This window comes from Typopeltis vanoorti, chromosome 7 (assembly GCF_054136105.1).
Source record: "Typopeltis vanoorti isolate ZY-2024b chromosome 7, IOZ_Tvanoo_1.0, whole genome shotgun sequence".
NCBI classification, from domain to species: Eukaryota; Metazoa; Arthropoda; class Arachnida; order Uropygi; family Thelyphonidae; genus Typopeltis; species Typopeltis vanoorti.
In genome coordinates, this window is record NC_143555.1 from 78,860,548 (window position 1) to 78,884,302 (window position 23,755).

Here is a 23,755-nt window from a genome sequence, read left to right on the forward strand (position 1 = left end):
AAGGGAAAATCAGCTGTGTAAGTCAAAGAAAATTCCAAAGAGTTCTTTCAGTATGTTGTATGCAAAGGAAGTATAATTACAGTAGAATAATTTTGGTATCTGCTGATGGTAAAGAGTTGATTGAAGAAGATGAAACAGCTGAATTACTGAGTGATTGCTTTGCAAGGTTGTATTGTCTGAATGGAGTATAACACTCAAGTGTGGCAGAGGCTGATGTGGAAATAAAGTTAGATGAACTGAAGTTGCATATATTATTACAGACCCGCAATGTGAATACAGCTGAGATTAGGTGGTATAATTATCATCATCATCAAATTCCTGACATGTACCCTCAAGGGGTGTACAGAATATGATAGTACTACATGAAAAATTTACGTCATTACTAACTCCTTATCTACAATTTTCCTCCAAATCAGTCTGTTACTTGTCAAGACTCCAACATTATCAGATCTTATATTTCTATTGTCTAAGGCATCTTTGTACTGTATCAATCCACCTATATCTTGGTCTTCCTCTGGGTCGTTTTCCTGCCAACCTGGCAGAGAACGCTTGTTATGCTAATCTTTCCTCGCCCATTCTGTTTAAGTAACCATACCACCTGAGATTAGCTCTGCTAACACATTCCTGGATGCTGACAATGTCAAGTTCTTTCCTAATATCCTCGTTTTTAATATGATATTGCCATCGATGCCATCTGTTCACACCTCTAATTTTTCTCAGGAATCTCATATCTGCAGTCTCGAGTCTTTGGTCAACTGTTTTACTTCTGATTCAGCTCTCAGATCCATAAGTTAAAACTGGTTTGAACACTGTCTTGTATACAACTAATTTAGTGTTCCGACTAATTTCTCTCTTATTCCATATGAATTTATTCAATTGACTTCCCACCATACCAGCTTTGCTGATTCTGTTGTCTATTTCTATATTTCATTTACCATCTTCACTAAAAATCGTGCCTAAGTAGTTGAAATGTTTTACTTGTTCCACAGGTTCCCCGTTCACAACACAGTTGACATTTTTAACAATTCTACCTATTTTCATTGTCTTTGTCTTTTTAATGCTGACCTTCATACCATATCTATTATAACAGTTATTCAGTTTAGTCAAGGAATCTTGCAAACTTGTAGCAGATTTATTTAGAAGTATAACATAGTCCGCATAAAGCAAAGAACTGAGATTAACACCTCCAATTTTGATATCAGGTTTAATACCACTTTCCTTCATAATGTAATCCATATAGATAATGAATAAGACAGGGGATAATGTACATCCCTGTCTGATACCACATTTAACATTAAATCGATTTCCTGTACTTCCTTCAATTCTAACTGCTGACTTACAACTCAAATAATGACTAAGTATTGCTTGATATAATACCCCATTCACACCATATAACTGTAGCGTATTGAATAGCTTCTCTCTTGGCACCTTGTCATATGCCTTTTCCAGATCGACAAAACTTAAATATAGATCTTTGTTATATTCCAATGCTTTCTCAACTATTTGTCAAAAAGTGAAGATCTCATCCTGACAGCCTCTATTTGGCCTGAATCCAGCTTGTTCTTCACCAAGTTTTTCTTCCACAATTCTTCTCAACCGTTTCTCAAGTATACTTGCAAATATCTTGCCAGGAACACTCATAGGGAAATACTTATGTAATTCTCACATTCAGTTTTATTTCTCTTTTTATATATGGGTACTATTAGAGCTCTACTCCAATCATCGGGAATTCGTCCCTCTGTCCAGCTTTTCTGAACTATGCAGTGCAGCCACTGTAAGACTTTTAAACCACCATACTTCAGCATTTCTGGTCGAATATCATCTACTCCTGCTGACTTTCCACATTTCAAGCCATTGATGGCTTTTTCTATTTCAAGTATGACTATGTATTGCTGACTGTATGCCTCTTGAGCGTTTTTTTACCACTGTGCTATCACTGCTTGTTTCATTTAGCAATTTTTCAAAGTAATTACTCCATACTTCAAGGATATCTTCTTCTCCTTTTTTAATGTCACCTTTATCATCTCTAACTCCTTTTACAGCATTCTTTCCTTCATTTCTAAGCTTCTTCAACAACTTCCAGAATATTTTGCCACCTTCTTGATATTTATTTTCTATGTTCTTGCCAAAGTCCTCCCATGACCTTTGTTTAGCTAGTTTTACACGTGTTTCACTTTCTTACGTTTGTCTCTGTATTCTCCAAAAACAAAAGCTGACTTATTTGCCAGGAACTTTTGATATGCATTCTTCTTTTCCTTCACTGCCTCTTTAACTTCCTGTGTCCACCATGGAGTTCTGATTTTTCTATCCTTACAGACTACCTCACCACATGCCTCTCTGGCTGAATCAATCAGGGTTTTCTTAGAGGCTTGCCACTGAATCTCCAAGGTTTGGTTCCTGTTCTCAAACTCTTTCATTTTTTCTTCAATAAGCTTTGTGTATTTTAGTCTAGAGTTCAAATTTGAGAGCTGCTCAACTTTTTTTCGCTTTAAAACTTTCTTATGTTATTCTTTTCAATATGAAATTCAATTTTATCCTGCTCAAGACTAAATAGTGATCACTTCCAATTTCAAATCCTCTGTACACTCTGGTGTCCTGCACCAGGGAGAAAACATCACTATCAACTATAATATAGTCAATGAGACTTTTCTTATTCCTTGCTTCTTCTTCTCTCCATGTGAATTTGTGCACATTTTTATGTTGGAACATGGTGTTAGTAATAACCAGTCCATGTCCTGAGCAGAAATTACAACAGATATTTGCCATTATTATTAGCTTTGCTCTTTTCTCCAAATTTTCCCAAAATATTTTTGTATGTCTGACAATCATTTCCTACTCTGCTAGTTAGATCCCCAACCAGGACCAAACTTTTCCTTTTTCATTGTGTCAGTTGCTTTTTCTTAAGCATCAAAAAATTCCTCCACTTCTACCTTAGTAGAACCTTCTTTGGGACCATAAGCACAAATAAGTCTCATTGTCTAATTCCCCATTGTGATATTAGCCCACATCACTCTACTTGAGAATGCTATGGCTACTCTTTCTTTTCCTTGATTGTCATTTCCTGAATATAACATTTTGTATTTATTGCTCACCAGTTTTTGTCTTTTTTGTTTCAGTCACCCCTATTATGTCGATCTGGTACTTATCTAATTGCTCAGCTAGCTCCATTTCTTTGCCATTCAGTCTCTTATGTTGATAGTACCGATCTTTAACTCTGGTGATGTTGAGTTGAGTTGTGCTTTCAGATTTGTTCCAGTAGCTGACTTTTCGCTGTTCACCCTGGTTCCCTGGCGAAAACAATGGAGGCCTTGTTTAACTGGGCGACACCCCAGCCAGCATAAAATTTTGTCAGCTAAATCCCAAATTGCCAGCCCATCCTCGTTCGTTCAGTATCCAGGTAGATACCCAACAGGATGCACCACGAGAAGGTGAAGATTGGACATTAGGTCAAAAGCCCTGGTCGGTTCTCTGGGCTTTTAAAGGCTATGTGGAGGTCTATAATCAGCTTGTGTAATATGAGACTGTGCTAGGGAACTGAAGTGCCTTTGACCAGATTGTTTAAGCCTCAGCTCTGGCTGCAATCAAAGTGGGAGGGAGAAATAGTTCAACTGCATAATGGAGACTAACACTAAAGTAACAAATTTCCAACCCATCTGTATTTCAGGAGTGGCGGTCAACGTATTGGCAAAGTTGGTTAATGAAAAAATTTAGGAATGGCATACTAAATGGGGGAGGGGGAAGCAACATGTTTTTTATAAAAGGATAGTGATGTGATCCCTTGGTAATTTATTTTTTTATAATAAAGTGACAGCTGAGTTGGATGAAGATTATGGTTACATGGCAATACCGATAGACTCTGAAAAGGCATTTCTGTTACATAGATGACAGTATATGAGGATGGATATAAAGCTGGTAATGTGGATGAGAGGGTGGCTGATGGAGAGATATCAGACAGTAATTTATTCAGGAGTAAAGTCTTGGAAAAGGCCTGTGACTAATGGTGTGCTGCAGAGCTCTGTACTTGAATCAGTTATTTAATATGTACATTAATGATATAGAAATGTTCGGTTGTTGCTGATGACGCAAAATAGTTAATAAAGTTAATAATGTAGAGTTCTTTCCAGGATGATTTAAATAGCATGGCAGTATAGGCAAAGAAGAACGGTAACTAGTTTAATGTAGTAAAATGCATTTGGGGATGAAAAGATTATCAGTTATGTACTACACTGATGAAATTGTACTCCAGTCAACTGTTAGAGAAAGGGATGGATGTTGGTGGATAGGAAGTTGAAATTCAAAAGTTCACAGAATTACCCAATTATTAAAGAACACCTTGATAGGCAGGCAGAGATAAGGAGATAAGAGACAATTAAACTGATTAATGATCCAATCCAATACTCACTAATTCACTTAACCCACTCTACAGGTGAACAGTTTCTGCTGCTTGCATTTTCTACAAATACTTCCAAGGTCAATGTTCATCCAAACTGGCATCAATAATTCCTTCACCCTCTAGTAAATCCATTAAGACACTACTCACTACTCCCTCACAGTTCAACTTTAAATGCACAGAAGAAATTATTATTCCCATCCCTTCTACTGCTGCCCTCTGGAACAGTCTCCCATTTTATGTGTTTCCCAGGGAATACAATCTGCAGCTCTTCAAACTACACAAAAATAGCAAGTGTCATAATAACCAATTACTTGACATGTCCATAAAACAAAAAAAGCATGTCAAATATAGTTCAAATATAAACAAATTATCAATATCCATCCAATATTGCAAAATTCAGTCTAAACAAGGTATATAAATATATTAAATGAACATAAAAATAGAAATATTTAATAGCATTCACCTTTTTCCCCTTAGATTTATCAAGTAGTACATCTCCAATATGTTCTTTAACCTCCTTCAACTCCTCTTCATTCTCTTCAGGTAGAACTGGTGGAAATCCAAATTCTTCCATTTCCCATTTCAACTTGTCAGCACATGCCTGCAAAAATTACAATGTCGACATTACTGTTAACAAGTACATCTGACCAATCATGTTCACACTGTATTAGTATTTGCCAATTATCAACAAAAGCTGTTCTCAGTAGAGAACAGCCATTCTCTCTCTCTCTCTCTCTGTGTATGTATGTATGTATATATATATATATATATATATTGTTTTAAAATTTAAGTAACTACTAAGACAATAAATCTCATGCGGTGGCTAATAACTAATATTCTAAGGATGAACAAAAAAAGTCCTCATCTCTTTTTTCCCATCAGCCACACAAAAGTTTTTTTTAATTTATTTGTTTTATTTATTTATTTTTCTTTCTTTTTTTTGCAGTATTAGCAAAAAGAAAAAAAAAAGTGTTAATCCTGTCAACCTTACAGGATAAAAAATTGGAGAGATATAGAGCTGAAAGGCTGGTTTTCCAGCAGGACTGGCATTACCTGGAGAGCTAATAAATCAAACAGTCAGAGAGAAAGGAGGGAATACTTGCTACTTGCTATGGTTTGGTTTGTATTAATATGTGATTAATTTATTTGACACAGATATCTAAGCTTGCTGAATTTTATTTTCTAAAAACAGTCTTATCATTCTTGCATTTACTGTGTGAAAGTAAAAATTATTCATTGGATCATTTAGCATCATTCTGATACTGATTTGATAATGTTTTGATCATTTTGATATTTCTTTTTTGCCATGTCAAAGCATAAAATTCTAATGAAACAATCAACTGAAACAGAGAGAAAAGGAAAAAAAAAACAGACAGCAAGTAGATAGCAGTTGTTTTTTCCTCCCAGAAACTCGGGTTTTTCATCCCGCATTACAGACAAATCGGCCTTGAGAATACACACAATTTACAGACCAAAAAAAAAAAAAAATACTAGTGACAGTGGGAAGTAGATGGCATTGGCATAGATGATAATGGTAATGGCAGTTCAGTATGGTTGGAAATCGTGGTTGAGACACAGAGTTGTAGAAGTAGGTGCTCTCCCTTGATGAGTCCTCGGACTCCTTGGAGGTGTCACTTAATAATAATAATAATGATGAAGAATTTTAAGGGGAAAAAAACAAAAACAGAGCTCTACAGCTGCACAAGCTAGAGAACTGTTGTTAAATCTCGAGGATATTCTAGACGGTAGCTACAAAGGAGACAACTTTGAAAGCGAATACAGTGATTTGGAGACTTCTGATAGTGAGTGATGTTCCTGATGACTGTCACACTTGACATAGTCAGCTGACATGACATTCAGCTACAATGCCAAATTCATTCCAGGAGGAAACGTACACACAAAAAACATTCTCAATTAAATTTCAAATGAGAATATGCTGCTCAATTTTTTTTTTTATTGCTTTAGGACTATAAATTAAATTAAAGATGCCAAGAAATTATATTCTAGGTTTAATCCTTTATCCAAGTATAAGCAAACAAAGTTTGCACCTGAAGTATTTTCAGGACTGAGCAACTCGTATACAGAAGCTAATGACTTCACATCACTTGCTTTAGCAACCCATAATGCACAGCACATATTCTTACAGACGTGTACAATGCTATGCATTATGGGAAGGGTCACTACCCAGACCGGTTTTGACTTTTATTGAGGTCTCATCAGTGGGAGCCAGACCCAGCAGTGATACCAAGGTTGAAGTAATGTAGAAGTCATATTTTCATATACGAGTAGCCCAGTATCCCGAATAGTGCTTTAAGACCAATTTGTATGAAATCTTATCGCACAGGAAATGCACCGAACAAAGAATTTATATCAAAGACAAATAGACTGAGTGGGATCTAAAAACATTTCCTTTATGTAAAAGCAAAAGTGGATACATCGTGAATGCAGAGGCATATATATGAGTAAAGCTGATGTGGATCAGTCGGTAAAGGCAGAAGCGAGTGTGACAGGGTGCTTGGTGGCTCAGTAACATGAACCATTTGAAAAATGCAGTCATTGCATATTTACTGATCAATTTCACACTTCTGTAAAATATGGCAGCGTATCTGGTGATAAATCGCTGAATTGAAGCATCAATGATGGTATGCTATGAGTACTCACAACATAATCCAACTAGCCACCACTCTCAATGCAAAATCTAATCCTCACACTCCAAGTGGCTTACAGAGTTACCTTTTCATTCTTAGTCCATTTGTCCTCTATAAAATCCAATGACATCTTGCAAGCTCCTCTTAGTAAGTTGTACACCTCAAGCACATCAATGCAATCCAGATGTGGTCTGATCAAACAAGGGAACAGACTATAAATTAAAGATGCCAAGAAATTATATTCTTAGTTTAATCCACTGTCCAAATGAAAGCAAACAATGTTTGCCCATGAAGTATCTTCATGATTAGCCTCTGGTATGTAGAGGCTAATGACCTCACATTATTTCAGGAAACAGACTACTTTGTCTACAGTTGTCAGCATCCTTGACATCATAGCAACAATCCTACAGGTTGTCTTTACAACCTTTTCGATGTTTCCTCAAAACACCCTCTAAAATAAAATAATAATAATAAAATAAATAAAATAAAAAAATAAAAATTAACTATAATGAGCTGACATCAACTTATCTGCCAACATATGCAGATTTCTAATAACTTCTAATAAAATAATTTCTAATATTTCCAGGCATACTATATTAGCAGGGTTATGCTATGAAAAACTGATGAGACTAGGGATCTTGGTGTAATAGTGAATAGGAATTTGAAGTTCATAGATCACATAGCAAAAGTTGCAAATACAACTGAAAAGATAACTGTGATGTTGAAGTGAACCATAACATGTGAGGATAAAGATGTCATTTTGCCTTTTTATAAGGCCTTGATAAGACCGCATGTGGATTACTGTGCACAGATTTGGTCTCCCGAGTTCCAAGGGGATAAAGAAGCTGTGGAAAGGGGTGCAAAGAAGAGTTACAGATTATATCCGGATTATGGGATTTAGATTATGAGGAAAGATTGCGAGTATATGGCTTACAGACTCTGGTTAACAGGAGAAAGAGGGAGTGACATGACAGAGGTCTATAAACTTCTGAATGAGTGTTATAGGATATTGTCTGATGAAATTTATCGTTATATGGAAGGTGAAAAGAGAACGTGGGGGGGGGGGCATCCATAGAAATTAAGTTTGTTCACATTAAGAAAGGGATAAGAACTTGGTTTTTCTTTCACAAAAGTGAGTGAGCAGAATAGCTTGCCTTTAGGGGTAGTGAGTGCATCCAGTGTGAAAGAATTTAAGGGAAGTTAATGACAGCTGGTTTGGGTGGTTTATAGCCTCCCTCGATGAGTCTTGGCCTCCCAGACGGCCGCAGATAATAACTCTCTATCCCATTTGCATCATCACCATCTGCAAACAGCTTGAGAGCTATTAAAATCTTCCCCATTCTTCAACAATATACAGGGTGATCAAAATTAAAGTGTCCCTGTTTAAAGCCTTCTGGAGCACCACCCAGTGATCCAAATGCTGCAAAATTTTGCGGGGAATACATTGTGCATCATGTGAAAGTGATATCTAAAAAAAAAGTTCCAAAATTTGCCACCAGAGGTAGTGTGATGTACAAAATTTACATGTAATAATTTTTCTGTGTGTGTATGTGTGCATAACTAGGATAAAAGCATAATAAGCATAACATTTTTATTCACTTCCATTATGCATTCATAGGCTGTACTGTTCAATGTACTACCCTTCCCAGTATGCCATAAACTGCTTCCTTTGCACAGTGTTCAATGGCAGAACACATCTGGTCAGGACTGATGTTCAGCACATGCTGCATTATGCCGTCTTTAAGCACTGGTAATTTATCATGATGATCCCAATAAAACCCATCTTTGAGAAATCTCATAACCAGAAGCCACAGGGGTTCAGATCAGGTGAAAACAAGGCAGCCATGGAGTGGGAAACACATGGCTGATCACTCTGGCTTCCATGATATGTTCTCGAAGAACATATTATGAAAGCCTCCTGTACGGATCGACAAATTTTCCTGCATGAAAATGACTGAATCCATGCACAAGTGTTGCTGTAGCACAGCAATACCTCTTGGCAGTAACTGAGCAGGTCACAGGATCAGATTGGCGAATGTCCTCAAAGAAGAATGGTTCAATGATAAACGAAGCTGTAAACATCCACCACATAGTAACTCTGGGTAAATGCAAAGGAATTTGTTGGATTGCATGCAGGTTTATCATAACCCATACCCAACAATGGTGGGTATTCACAACTCTGTTTCAGGTGAAAGTGAGATTTACTCCCCAGGGAATCATCCATGGACATGCACCATTAAACTCCAATTGAGCAAGGAATGTTAAAGTGAATGTCAGTCAACTTTCAAAGTTCTGCATGTGCAACTCCTGTGCCATCCAGAATGTGTAGAAATGAAGAATCTTCATAGAATATTTCAGACAGCTAAGTAAGGTACATCCATGTTTCTTGATACAGCACGTGCACCACAGGAACCAATGCTGTTATTCATAGCCTGCTTCACAACGGCAGAAACAACTTCGTTCCCTTATGAACTGTTTGATTTGTGATTTCTGCCAGGTCTAACTTTCAATGATCCTGTTTCTTAAAAATGCCACTAATTCAGGCAATGAAATTCGTGGAGTGTAGCAACGGCATTGCAAATGTCAGTACAGCTTCATGAGCAAAACACAGTGGGCAAGGTTAGCACAATCACTGTGGACAGTATTAACAATCGAAATGAAGGGAAAAACTGCCATGTATTATATGCAAAATCCCATGCATATAACACCCCCTGGTGGTGAATTTTGGAATTACTTTTTTTTTCTTTCTCAGGTATGGCTTATGCATTATGCACAACGTATTCTTGCAAAGTTTCGGAGCATTTGGATCACTGGATGGTGCTCCAAAAGGCCTTAAACAGGGATACTTTAATTTCGATTACCCAGAATAAATTATACAGCAGGTGACCAAGAAGAGCCTTATGAACCTACTTGACTTGTCTCCACTTCTCCTTACAGGTCACTCTGCCATACAGATATCAGTTGATATCTGAGAAATGGAACAATGAGAACAATGAGGTTGGTGAGAGAATGAGATAAAAGAGATGGCTAGAATTCAATAGCATTAGAAAAGCTCAAGAATGAATGGAGGACTTGGAGGGAAGTCTTCATCCAGCAGTGGAGAGAAGATTGCTGATGATGAGTGTAATTCTTTTCTGATCTCCTAGTTTGCTTTCATTTCAGACAATGCTGTTTTATTTATTTTCCTCAAACACTTTTGTTCTTCCTTCTTTGATAACCCAAGTGTATGCACCATAAAGAACTGTTGAGGAGCACCTTGATCTTATATACCTGACGTTCTTTGGAGAGATTTGATCACAGAGACCCTAGATGTATTCTATGTCAGATAGTTTCTTCATAATTTAACCTGCATGTGATCAACATGCCTGAGTAACTGAATTTTTTAAACTTTTCCAGTTTATTTCCTCCCACTTTTAAGTTCTCTATTTCTACATATTGCTATTGTTTTAGTTTTTCTAATATTTAGCTGCATTGCATACAAGTCCTCCTAGTCCTTGCTATTTTTATATAGGTATTCAATAATATACTTTTAAGTTTTACTTATTATCTATAAATAATACTATAACATCTGCATATTTTATATAATGTACATTTTGTCCATTCACAGTTATTCCCATTTTTCTGGGATAGACACTTTCACCAGTTCCTCCAGGCAAAACTTAAACAAACATGGTGAAAGGGAACATCCCTGCATGACACTTCTCTTAACTGATATTTCAGAAATTTCAAGTTCTTAGAAGTTTATTGTTGCCATAGTATTTTTGTAGTGCTGGAGGGTAACATTGACTAATTTTTATTTTGATTTTAACTAGAGAACACTGATACAATAATTAAAGACCAGAAAGAAGCATATAAACAATGAATAAAATATAAAATAACTAGAAGCAGAAATTAATTATAAACACTATCAGGCTATTTCATTTGGCAGGGAAAATTCTACAAACAAATAGAGGGGACAGCCATGGATTCACCACTCTCCCCATCTTTGGCCAACTTCTTTATGGAGACTTTTGAAGAGAAAGCCTTAAACTCTGCCCCACAAAAACCAACCATATGGCTTCGCTACGTTGATGATGTGTTTGCTATTTGGCCACATGACTCTGACCCACTCCTCTCCTTAACACACTTAACCAACCAACACCCCAGAATCAAGTTCACCCTGGAGAAAGAGGAAAACAACAGCCTCCCTTTCCTAGACACACTAGTCACCCACCAGCCTGATGGAACCTTGGTTTTCACTGTTTATAGAAAACCCATCCATACAGGCAGATACATTCACCAACAATCCCCCCCTCCCTCAATATGGCAATAATGACAATATGGAGTCATTAAGACACTATACAACAGGGCTAAACTAATCTGTTCAAATGACAATGCCCTAACCACTGAACTAAATCACATCCTCAACACTTTCTCAGCCAATGGCTACCCCCCCCCACACACACACACAAAAAAAAAAATCCAAAAAATATTGAAACCAGTAAACCACACCCCTCCTCTCCTCCTTCACAACAAGGATTACTCTAAATCCATCACCATTCCCTCTCCGAGGCACCTCAGAAAAAATTACCAAAATCTTAAGAAAGCATGGCTTGACCTCTTGTTACAGACCACATAGAAAATTGGCATCCCTTATCCGCTCCACTAAAGACCAACCACTTCCCCTAGACCTACCTGGTGTATACCAGGTCCCTTGCAGCTGTAAGCTATCCTACTTTGGCCAAACAGGCAAGACAGTGAATATCAGAACACAAAGACTACATCCGTTCACCAGTATAGCCACTCTAGTCTTGCAGACCATGCTCTGGATATACGTCACAGAATACGGTGGAAGAAAGCCACAATAATACACTGTAGCAAGTTCAGTTTGAAATCAAGTTCGAAAGACTTTTTATGGAATCAGCCTCAGCCCTAAGAAACATGCCAACCCTCAACAAATTTGGCTGCATGAGACTCAAATTTGGGAGACATACATCATGAGACCTTCAGTCCAACAGCCAAGAATACCTACATAGCCCGCTAGGGGGCACCATCAAGACTTTTAGGAGAAACGATAGCTTCCTGCTTCGTCCTCATTTACTGTATGTAGTGCCTGCATGCACTTGTCTTTATTGTAAGTTCCTTCAAAAATGGCAACGTGACGTTGCCGAAATATTGGAAATATATATTAAAGTTTAATTTAATTTATATTCTATTGTATGTTGTGAATTCCTTAAGTCAATTAATAATTAATTATAAACACAAAAGAATTATAGCAAAAAAAAAAAAAAAAAGCATGCAGAAAAAAAATAGAGAAACATGGGATCACTTCATAGCAAAACTGGAAAGAGATCTTAGTGAAGAGTTCAAATTAATACAAAATTTTAAGAAACATGAATCAGGAGGTAAAAGAAAAAGTGAAGCTTGAAATAAAGAGAAAACCTATCTGGACTTCTTTCAAAACTTATGGCAAGAACAGTAATGAAACTAAAATTGACCATGCTAACTACTAACTATACAGTGGAAGAAATAGCAAAGTGAATCAAAGAAATCCCCAAGGGAAAATGGAATAAATATAGAACTTATTAAATATAAAGACATCATGTTAAAAAATTACTTTTAAAATTATTTAACAATATCTGGTAGCAAGGAAAAATCCCAGAAAGTTGGAAGACCATTATCATCCCAATAAATACTAGTTATATATATGCACAAATATTAACTTCAAAGCATGGAGAACAATATGGCTTCTGAAAAGGACAATCATGTATTGACCCAATTTTACATCAAAAGCCTCATGGAGAAACATTGTGAATTCAACACAAAAAAATACAAAACATTGGTAGTTCACAAGAAAGCCTTTGACAAAGTCTTTATTAAGCAACAAACTGTGGATCATACTCAAGAAGTTACACATTTCAAAATCAGTTACAGCAATAACTAATGTATTAAAACAACTAAATAGCTGTAAGAATCAATGAAAAAGTTACAGAATGGAAATCAAACACTGGAGTCTATCAAGGACGTCTAATGTCATCACTCTCATTTAAAATCCATATAGATGAAATAGTCAAGAAATGGAAGAAAAATATAAAACTGCCATTTAAACAAGATCATGGAACTATACTTAATTCTGTTAGATCTTGAATGGGGCACTCTTTCAACAAAAGAGTCAATCATACAAAATCTAACAGGAAGCACAATACTAAATAAGAACATACTTGTGCTCCTAGCAATCAAGCTCATTTTATCAGAAAAACATGTCGTGTTTAAGATAGAAAACAAGATAATAAGTCTGAGAGATTTGAATATGTCATCTGAAACGATACTATTGAAATAATATGTTTGGATTATGTATAATATTATTTTAAATATTAGTATTAAAACTGTGTCCTATGCAAGAAGGTAAATATACTGCCAACAAAAGTGCAAAGGTTGCAGGCTAGCCACCATCAGTGACATAACAGCCGAAGCTAGGGTATTCGTAGAAGGCGAACGGGGAGGGGCACACGTTCCTCGAAAGAAAAGACACCGTAAGGCAGCGGAATGACATCACCTCGTCAGGACGAATAGGGATAGGGAGGCTCCGGTGAATAAGATTCCAGCATGAAAAGAGGGCGCTAATAGGGGAGATAAATACAGTTACGCAGGTCTGGTTCCCCCAAGTTTTTTCTGTTCCTGTTTCCCTCGGGCAGATCAGCGATGACCAGTATCAACTCTCCCGTGGCTGAGTAGTGCAAGTCCAGCAAGGCTATGCATAAGACGACGTCAGATCCCAAATGCGGGCCATCAGTGAAACTGTGCCGATGAAAGCAAAGGACTCCCTTTGAAGGTTGGGTTAAGCAATAGCGACCTACGTGATAAGCAAATGTCCAGCAAGAAAGAGTGGCCATTTCGAAACGAGCACGTGACCCCCACATGGAAGCAGTGATATCCCACAACAAAGGACGGACGAAAGGGTGTCAACACTACAGAGTGGAGAAGTACTGTGACTTTTCTTGTTTTACACTGATAAGATTTTGTGAAAGGGAAGAAATAAGAACCTGGCTGAAAGAAAGAGAACTTTAATGATAATACATGTTCAGGGACTCTCTAACCTTATTAGACTAGTAGGCTGAGAAACCAAGTATTGTATGGTTCCAAGAATATTGTAAAGGGATTATTAGTCAATAATTCATAAGTTCAGAAACTGAATAGTGTCTTGTACCATTTGCATACCAAATTATATGATTAATATGCGAAATACTTAGTAGATGAATTGTATATAATAGTGAAATATATGCCTAAAGTGTGATTGTTGTGTGTGTGATTTAGATCAATATTTTAGTATTGCTTTGCTTGAGGTAGAATGCTAATCTCATATTGTACCTAATTTATTGTAATCCTTTTAGCCATATAATAAATATGTTTTCTTATGTAAGCCTGTGTGTGATCTAAGCATGAGACGGACTTCACCAATCATTAAATTTCGGACCTATGTGTAAGGAGAATATACAAACAGTTTTAGAGTTAATAGGCCATGACTGCAAAGTTAAGATATCTATAGCTCCCTAATTTACTTTTGGTGACTAATTTAAATTTGGTGACACTTAATTTCTGGGAAACTTCCTTAGGACAAGAGATTTCTGTCTTTAGGCTCTGGCTGGCGCAGCAAATCAAACAAATTTTGTCAGAATCCGAAAAAGGGAATGGCCCCAGAGAACCAGTTTATAGATAATCTTAGAAGGCACTAGAGTGATGAAATAGATAAAAATAACAGAAAGTAACGACGTAATATACCCTTTTGTTTGCAGATGACCATATACGAGGGTGGTCTGAAAAGTTATCGACCTGAAAAGCCTCAACCATAGATGGCAACACTATTGGCAAGATTTTTTTTTTTTTTCTGAGTTGGTACATCTATCATAAGCAACCATTTGAAATTGCAAGTCATTCTATCAAATAATTTGTTTCATACAGCTGTCTGAAGCAAAAGTGTTGTCGTCTGTATCCCTTGAAATTGATAAAATTGAGTATTGTTTGGTTATAAAATTCTTTGTAAAAGAAGGTTTAACGCCAAAAGAAATTCATTCAAAGTTCATAAAAGTTTATGAGCACTCTTCTCCTTCGTTTTTGACAATTAAGAAATGGGCTGCCGAGTTTAAACGTGGCCATACCAGCCTTGAAGATGATCCACATGAAGGATGTCCAAAAAAGTGTAACATTGATCAAGTGCATGATATGGTATTGGATGACTGGCGAGTCAAAGTGCATGAAATTGCTGAGAGATTATAGGCCTTTCAAAAGAATGTGTAGGATATATTTTGCATGAAGAATTGCAAATGGAAAAGATTTGCGCAAGATGGGTGCCATGCTTGCTCAAGGCAGATCAAAAATGCACTCTCATGAAAATCTTTGAACCTTGCTTGGAGCATTTTAACAAGAATAAAACTGATTTGTGTATTGATTTATTACTATGGATGAGACTTGGATTCACCATTACACACCAGAATTCAAACAACAGTCAAAACAGTGGACAGAAGCTGATTGTTCAGTGCCAAAGAAGACAAAAGTTGGTTCCATCAGCAAGAAAGGTCATGGCATCGGTGTTTTAGGATGCTAAAGGCATTTTGTTTTTTCTTATCTTGAAAAGGGTAAAACAATAACTGGGGAATGTTATTCATATCTTTTAACCAGACTAGACGAAAAATTCGTGAGAAAAGACCCGGTTTGCAGAAGAAAAAAATCATCTTTCATCAGGACAATGCACCTGCCCTCAAAGGTGTTTTGGCAATGGGAAAATTAAGGGATCTGCACTATGAATTGTTGGAACATCCACCCTATTCCCCAGATTTGGCTCCCTCTGACTTCTATCTCTTCCCAAAACTAAAACTCTTCCTCACTGATCAGCGCTTTTCTTCGGATCGAGAGTTGCAGCTGTAGAGGGGTATTTTGCAGAACTTACTGAGAACCACTACAGGGATGGGATAATGGAGCTGGAATATACATTTGGAATAAATGTATTCGTCTTAAGGGAGATTATGTTGAAAAATAAAAATAATTTTGATTATAAATTCGTTTTTTCATTGTTAGGCCAAGAACTTTTCAGACCACCCTTGTAATCATAGCAAGAATATACTCCTTTAACATAACTGCTACAAGTTTGCAAGATTTCCTGACTAAATTGAATAACTGTTGTAATAAATTTGATATGAAAATCATCAATAAAAAGACAAAGAAATAGGCAAAAACACTGAAAACATCAACTGCATGCTGAATGGAGAATCTATAGAACAAGTAAAACAATTCAGCTATTTAGGCACAATTTAATTGGAAATAGCAAATAAATATGGAAATAGACAACAGAATTAGAAAAGCTGATATGGTAGGAAGTCAACTGAATAAATTTATATGGGATATGAGAGAAATTAATCAAAACACTAAATGAGATATATACAAGAAGTATTAAAACCAATTTTCACTTCTGGATTTATAGGCTGGGCTAGAAATAAAACAATCAATCAAAGACTGAAGACCACAGATATGAAAGTTCTGAAAAAGCTCAGGGGAGTAAACAGATGGCATCAAAGGCAGTTTCATATTAAAAATGAGAATATTAGGAAAGAACTTGACATTGTTAGTATTTAGGAATGTGTCAGCAGAACTAATCTCAGTGGTATGGCCACATAAACACAATAGAAGAGAAAAGGTTGGGAAAGCAAATGTTCTTTGCCAGGATAACAGGAAAAAGATCCAGAGGAAGACTAAGATCTAGGTAGATTGATACAGTAAAAAGTGCCTTAAAAGACAGAAATATAGCATATGATAATATTGGAGTCTTGACAGATAACAAATTAATTTTTAAGAAAACTGTCAATAGGAAGTTAGTAATGATATAACTTTTTCATGCAGTAGTATTACAATATTCCGTATACCCCTGAATGTAAGTCAGAAATTAGATGACAACAATGATGATATAACTATCAAAAATTTGGAATGCAAACATCAACAGACAAAATAAAAATCATGGCTTTTAAAGGACCATCTCTATTCAGAAGTAAAACAATGATTAAAAATAACATTTTAGAACAAATTAATTGCTTCAAATACTTTGGATGTGCTATATCATATACAAAAGAAGTGGACACTGATATCAAAATTTCAAACTTCTTAAAGATAATGGGGATGATCAATAATACAGTAGATTCTGGTTAATTGGTTCACTTAGTTAATAAGGAGAGCTGTTTTATTGGGACAAGTCTGGAAAAGCAAAAGCAAAATGAGAATATGACATGAATTTTCTTGATTTATTTGGGACACAATGCTGTTTAATTGAGCCTGCCAGTAACCTCTACCACTTGAAGTGTTAAAAAAATGACAATCTTGGTTTCAAATTTTAGTGCTAATGACACCTGCAATATTGACAAAACAGGGCTATTTGATCATGCCACATCAAATGGTTCCCTTGTGTTATAAACATGCTCACTGTTTGGATCAATGAAAGAAATAGATCCTGTAACAGTGTTAAGCTGTTCAAATATATCAGGAACTAGTAAACAAAAGCTATTAAATACTAGTCTAAGGGCCAGACCTCAAAGCTTTAAAGGAATTAGAATAAAGTTTAAAAGTTCAATTACAATGCAAACAAAAATGTATGGATGATGTCTGAATTTTTTAAGAACAGACTTGAGTTGGGATACAAAATTACAATGGAAATCAAGAAACATTTCACTGGGTTTTGAGAACTGCTAAGGATGTCAATGCAAAAGATAATCTTTTATAAGCAATACAGTTTATGGGCAATAGTTAGTAAGATATAAGCAACAAGACCATTCAAAACTGTTTGCTCGCTGTGGTTTTAAGCATTCAATCATGAATATGCCAGAAATAGCCAACAGTGAAAATGACATCCCATTAGATGTGAATTACATTAGAAACTATAAAACATTTACATCCATTGATGGTCGTCTTCATTTCTATAACGAAAATTAAGATTTTGAAGAGGAAATGGGAGCACATCAAAGGACACTAGCAGAAAAAGAAAGTGATGAGGATGAAACTCCCAAGCCCAAAGGAGTAATTACCCAGGATGCTAGAAAATTTATGAGTGGATTACAACTCTATTTCACGAAGGAAGGCAACAGCATATGCACCAAATACCTGCAGTGATTTTGTTTAATTGCAGTCAATCAATCAAAAAAAAAAAAAAAAAAACACGACAGGCTATGCTTGATCAATTCCCACTACATCATTAATTACTAATAATTGCATGTGTGTTTAATGCATATACAGTAGTCTCCCTTTATCCACAGTCGATCCAAGACCCCCCACCCCCAGTGGATACATGAAACCATGGATAGGACCATATTCCCTCCCCACTAACTGCACACTATACACTACTCTGTAAATTACATTTCCTCAATCGATCTTCATACTCAACATTCAGGAGGCCAAAAACCAATTTGGTCAATTGTCCTTTTCCAATATCGCTTCATCTGCTGTGCTGTCCTTACAATTTTAGCAACATGTTCTCAAAATTGTGAGTCCTAATTATTTGCTGCCATACCCAGATCTTATAGCTCCTCCACCTCTATGATATCCCCAAGATACCTCTCTAAGATACTGATACTTCACTTCAATTTGTGCATGAAATTAATGAAATCTTTTAGAATTTTTAACATTTGGTAAGCAAAGACTGCCATATATAACTGTTCATGTCTCTCTCTCTATTCACATATGCCAGAAATATCTTGTTCTCTTTGCATTTGTTAGGAATCACACATGTGCTGAGACTCAAACCATCAAATCTGGTATATAGCTTATCTTTGTTTCTGTTTTAGTAAGTAGAATATTTCATAGTCATCTAAGAGCAAACAAGAGTATCTACACTATAAGATTGCAAATTGAAAATGAAGAATAAACAATGATATCACATAACCATGTAGAGGCAAAAAAGAGTTACTATTAAATGCTATAACATACGTCATAGAATAAGTTGCGTAAATTTTACAAAAATGGTAATTATGGAAAAAATTATTTTTTTAAGGTGCAATAGTTTTTTTTTTTCTATTTTGACAATGCCATGATTCCCCCCTCCCCATTTTATATGTATTAAAGAGGCGACATCCAGTATTAAAAAGTAATGATATTCAGTCTGACTGCACATGAGCACACAATAATCACTGCAAGGAAGTATTGCAATTTCAGGGACAGTTAAATTACAGGTTGAAATAAACTTCGATGACCCTTCAAACATTAAATTACTGCATATATGCAGCCAATAGAACTAACACTTATAAAACATAAACTTTCAGATTATGCATACCTTAATTGGCATCCCGGTACAATGAAAACCAAATGGATAAAGGCACTTCCTTCCTTTTAATCTTTGGTATCCTACAGCAAACTAGAAAGAAAAACTTGTAATAAAGTACTGAATATTCTTCCACTTCTACACAGCATAATAAAGTTAAATAAAGACTCAGATTGGCATTTTCTTTTCTGCATTGTGGATTACTTTTAAGACTGAAATACTTAAGAGCTTTAGAAAAGAATGGGTATTCTACACGCATAGCTAAAATACAAATATTTTAGAAATCTTAAAATTCAATATACGCATGCTTACCAAAGTTGAATCACAATAATCAAATCATGTTTCCATTGAAAACCCTTTTAGGAATGCATTTCCGGATTCTATGCAATCTCTACAGTTTTTTTTTTGCACATGTTCAGAACAGGTTTTATATACTGTTTTCAATTTTGGAACATTAAAAATTTAAATATTATATGAAATAACATTAAGAATATATGTATCTGGGAACTGTGAACAGAGGGTGCTTAAGGGTCAAAGCTATATAACTGAGAGACCTCCATAGAGCCTTCAAAAAAATGCAGAGAACCGAAGAGGGCTTCTGACCTAATGTCCAATCCTCACCTTCTTGTGGTGTGGTGCACCCTGTTAGGTATCTACCTGGATACTGAATGGCTGGCAATTTGGGATTTAGCCGACCAAATTGTATTCTTATTGGCTTACACAAAAATTTCAAATGATGGTACAACATGACAGAATTTCATGCAGGCTGGGGGGACATCACCCAGTTAAACAAGGTCCCCATTGTTCTCGCCAGAGAACTAGGGCAAACAGCAAAAAGTCAGCTACTGGAACAAATCCTAAAACCCACCCCAACTCAACATCACCAGAGTTCAACATTGGTACTATCACAACATAAGAAACCTGAATGGCAAAGAAATGGAACTAGCTGAGGAATTGGATAAGTACCAGATCGACATAATAGGGGTAATTGAAACAAAAAAGACAAAAACTGGCGAGATCTTTCTGAGTAATAAATACAAAATGTTATAATTCAGGCAATGACAACCAAGGAAAAGAAGGAGTAGCCATAGTATTCAACACTAAATATGAGGTTAATCTTCTTGAATAGCGGGCAGTCTCAAGTAGAGTGATGTGGGCTAATATCACAATGGGGAATCGGACAATGAGACTTATTTGTGCTTATGATCCCACAGAAGGTTCTACTAAGGTAGAAGTGGAGGAATTTTTTGAGGCTTTAGAGAAAGCAACTGACACAATGAAAAAGGAAAAGTTTGGTCCTTGTTGGGGATCTAAATAGCAGAGTAGGAAATGATTGTCAGACATACAAAAATATTTTGGGAAAATTTGGAGAAAAGAGCAAAGTTAATAATAATGGCAAATACCTGTAGGATTTCTGCTCAGGACTGGTTATTACTAACACCATGTTCCAACATAAAAATGTGCACAAATTCATATGGGGAGAAGAGGCAAGGAATAAGAAAAGTCTCATTGACTAAGTTATTGTTGATAGTGATGCTATCCCACTGGTGCAGGGCACCAGAGTGTATAGAGGATTTGAAATTGGAAGTGATCACCATTTAGACTTGAGCAGGATAAAGTTGAATTTCATATGGAAAAGAAGAACATGCAAGAAAGTTTTAAAGCGAATAAAAGTTGAGCAGTTCTCAGATGTGAACAGCTCAACTAAAATACACAAAGCTTATCGAAGAAAAAATGAAAGAGTTTGAGAACAGGAACCAAACCTTGGAGATTCAATGGTAAGCCCTGAAGAAAACACTGATTCATTCAGCCAGTGAGGAATGTGGTGAAGTTGTCTGCTAGGATAGAAAAATCAAAACTCCATGGTGGACACAGGAAGTTAAACAGGTGAAGGAAAAGAAGAAAGCATATCAAAAGCTCCTGCAAATAAGTCAGCTTGTGCTCTTAGAGAATACACAGACAAATGTAAGAAAGCTAACTGTGTAAAACTTACATCATGGGAGGACTTTGGAAAGAACATAGAAAACAAATATCAAGAAGGTGGCAACATATTCTGGAGGTTATTTTTGAAGAAGCTGAGAAATGGAGGAAAGAGTACTGGAAAAGGAATTAGAAATGATAAAGGTGACATGAAAACAGGAGAAAAAGATATCCGTGAAGTATGGAGTAATTACTTTGAAAAATTACTAAATCAAACAAGCAGTGATGACAGCACAGTGATAAAAAACACTGACCAGGCATGCAGTCAGGAATACATATCCATACTTGAAGTAGAAAAAGCCACCAAAAGCCTGAAATGTGGAAAGCCAGCAGGAGTAAATGACATTTGACAAGAAATACTCAAGTATGGAGGTATAAAAGTCTTACAGTGGCTGCACTGCAAAATTCAGAAGGCTTGGACAGAGGGACGAATTCCAGATGATTGGAGTAGACCTCTCATAGTACCCATATATAAAAAGATAAAATAAAACTGAATGTAAGAATTACACAGGTATTCATTACTGAATGTTCCCTGGTAAGATATATGCAAGTATACTTGAGAAATGGTTGAGAAGGATTATGGAAGAGAAGCTTGGTGAAGAACAAGCTGGATTCAGACCAAATAGAAACTGCCAGGTTTAGATTTTCACTTTATGACAGATAGATGAGAAATTATGGGAATATAACAAAGATCTGTATTTTAGTTTTGTAGATCTGGAAAAGGCATATGACAAGGTGCCAAGACAGAAGCTATTCAAAACGCTACAGTTATATGGTGTCAATGGAGCATTATATCAAGCAATACTTTAGTCTTTATTTGAGTTGTAAGTCAGCAGTTAGAATTGAAGGAAGTACAGGAAGATAGTTTAATGTTAAATCTGTTGTGAGACAAGGATGTACATTAACCCCCTCTGTTATTCATTATCTATATGGATCACATTATGAAGGAAAGTGGTATTAAACTTGATATCAAAATTGGAGATTTTAATGTCAGCTCTTTGCTTTATGCAGATTATGTTGTACTTCTAAATAAATCTGCCACAAGTCTGCAAGATTCCCTGACTAAATTGAATAACTGTTGTAATAGATATGGAATGAAAATAAGCATTAAAAAGACAAAGACAATGAAAATAGGCAGAAACATTGAAAATATCAACTGCTTTGTGAATGGAGAACCTATAGAACAAGTAAAACATTTCAGTTACTTACTTAGGCATGATTTTCAGCAAAGATTGTAAATTAAATATGGAAATAGACAACAGCACCAACAAAGCTGGTATGGTATGAAGTCAACTGAATAAATTTATATGGAATAAGAGAGAAATTAACCAAAACACTAAATTAGCTGTATACAAGACAGTATTCAAACCAATTTTAACTTATGGATCTGAGAGCTGGGTCAAAAGTAAAACACTTGATCAAAGACTAGAGACCACAGATATGAGAGTCCTGAGAAAAATTAGTAGCATGAACAGATGACATTAATGGCAATATCATATTAAAAATGAGGATATTAGAAAAGAACTTTATATTGTCAGCATCTAGGAATGCATTAGCAGAGCTAATCTCAGATGGTATGGTCACTTAAATGGGAGAGGAAAGATTAGCAAAACAAGTTTTCTGCAAGGTTGATAGGAAAAAGACCCAGAGGAAGACCAAGATGTAGGTGGATTGATACAGTAAAAAGTTCCTTAGAAGACAGAAATATAAGATCTGATAATATTGGAGTCTTGACAGGTAACAGACTGATTTGGAGGAAAATTGTAGATAGGAAGGTAGTAATGGTGTAAATTTTTCGTGTAGTAATATCATATCCTGTACACCCCTTTAGGGTATATATCAGGAATTTGATGATGATGATGTATTTGGAAACTGGATTGGAAATGCGTTATTCAATAATGTTAGCAACTACTTATTTTTGATTTTTTAACATTACAAATATTGGCATCTGCAGCCATTTGGTTGTTCATGAATGCAAGCAGAATTTAAAACAAAAATAATCACTGAAAAAAAAAAAATTTTTGTTAACTGTATCTTTTAACCAATAATCCTTTATTTGTCACAGTCTTCATTAACACTAGTGGCAGTTTGCAAATGACTCATGCTAATTATTATTATTATTATTACATGACACCTCCAGTGAGTCCAGACTCATTGAGGGAGGACACCCGCTCTACAGCTCTCTGTGTCAACTAACCGCAACCACACCAATGCCATCTACCATCCACCAAAACTGGTATTTCCAGAGACAATCACAAACATCCTTGCCCATGGCAGGATTCGAACCCACAGCCTTTTGGTTGGAGAGCGGATATGCTAACCACTCGGCCAACCAGGTTATTTATCAAAGAAAAATACAGTGTGACCGTAAAACAAACTCATTTCGAACGTGCAGAAACACTAATTTTGGAAATCACAAATAACAACAAATATAGCATCAAATAAATAATAAACATAATATAC

The 23,755-nt window shown here is 35.9% G+C and overlaps 1 protein-coding gene across 2 annotated transcripts in view; it reads right to left on the minus strand.

Moving 5' to 3' along the window:
* Nucleotides 1–23,755, minus strand: part of LeuRS (Leucyl-tRNA synthetase) — a 388,197-nt gene that overhangs the window by 352,439 nt on the left and 12,003 nt on the right. For both annotated transcript variants that reach the window (XM_090395982.1, XM_090395980.1), the window contains exons 3-4: nt 19,325–19,405; nt 4,857–4,994 (exon numbers count right to left, since the gene is read on the minus strand). In XM_090395982.1, the coding sequence (XP_090252108.1) occupies nt 4,857–4,994; nt 19,325–19,405 (219 nt within the window). The remainder of the gene's footprint in view (nt 1–4,856; nt 4,995–19,324; nt 19,406–23,755) is intronic.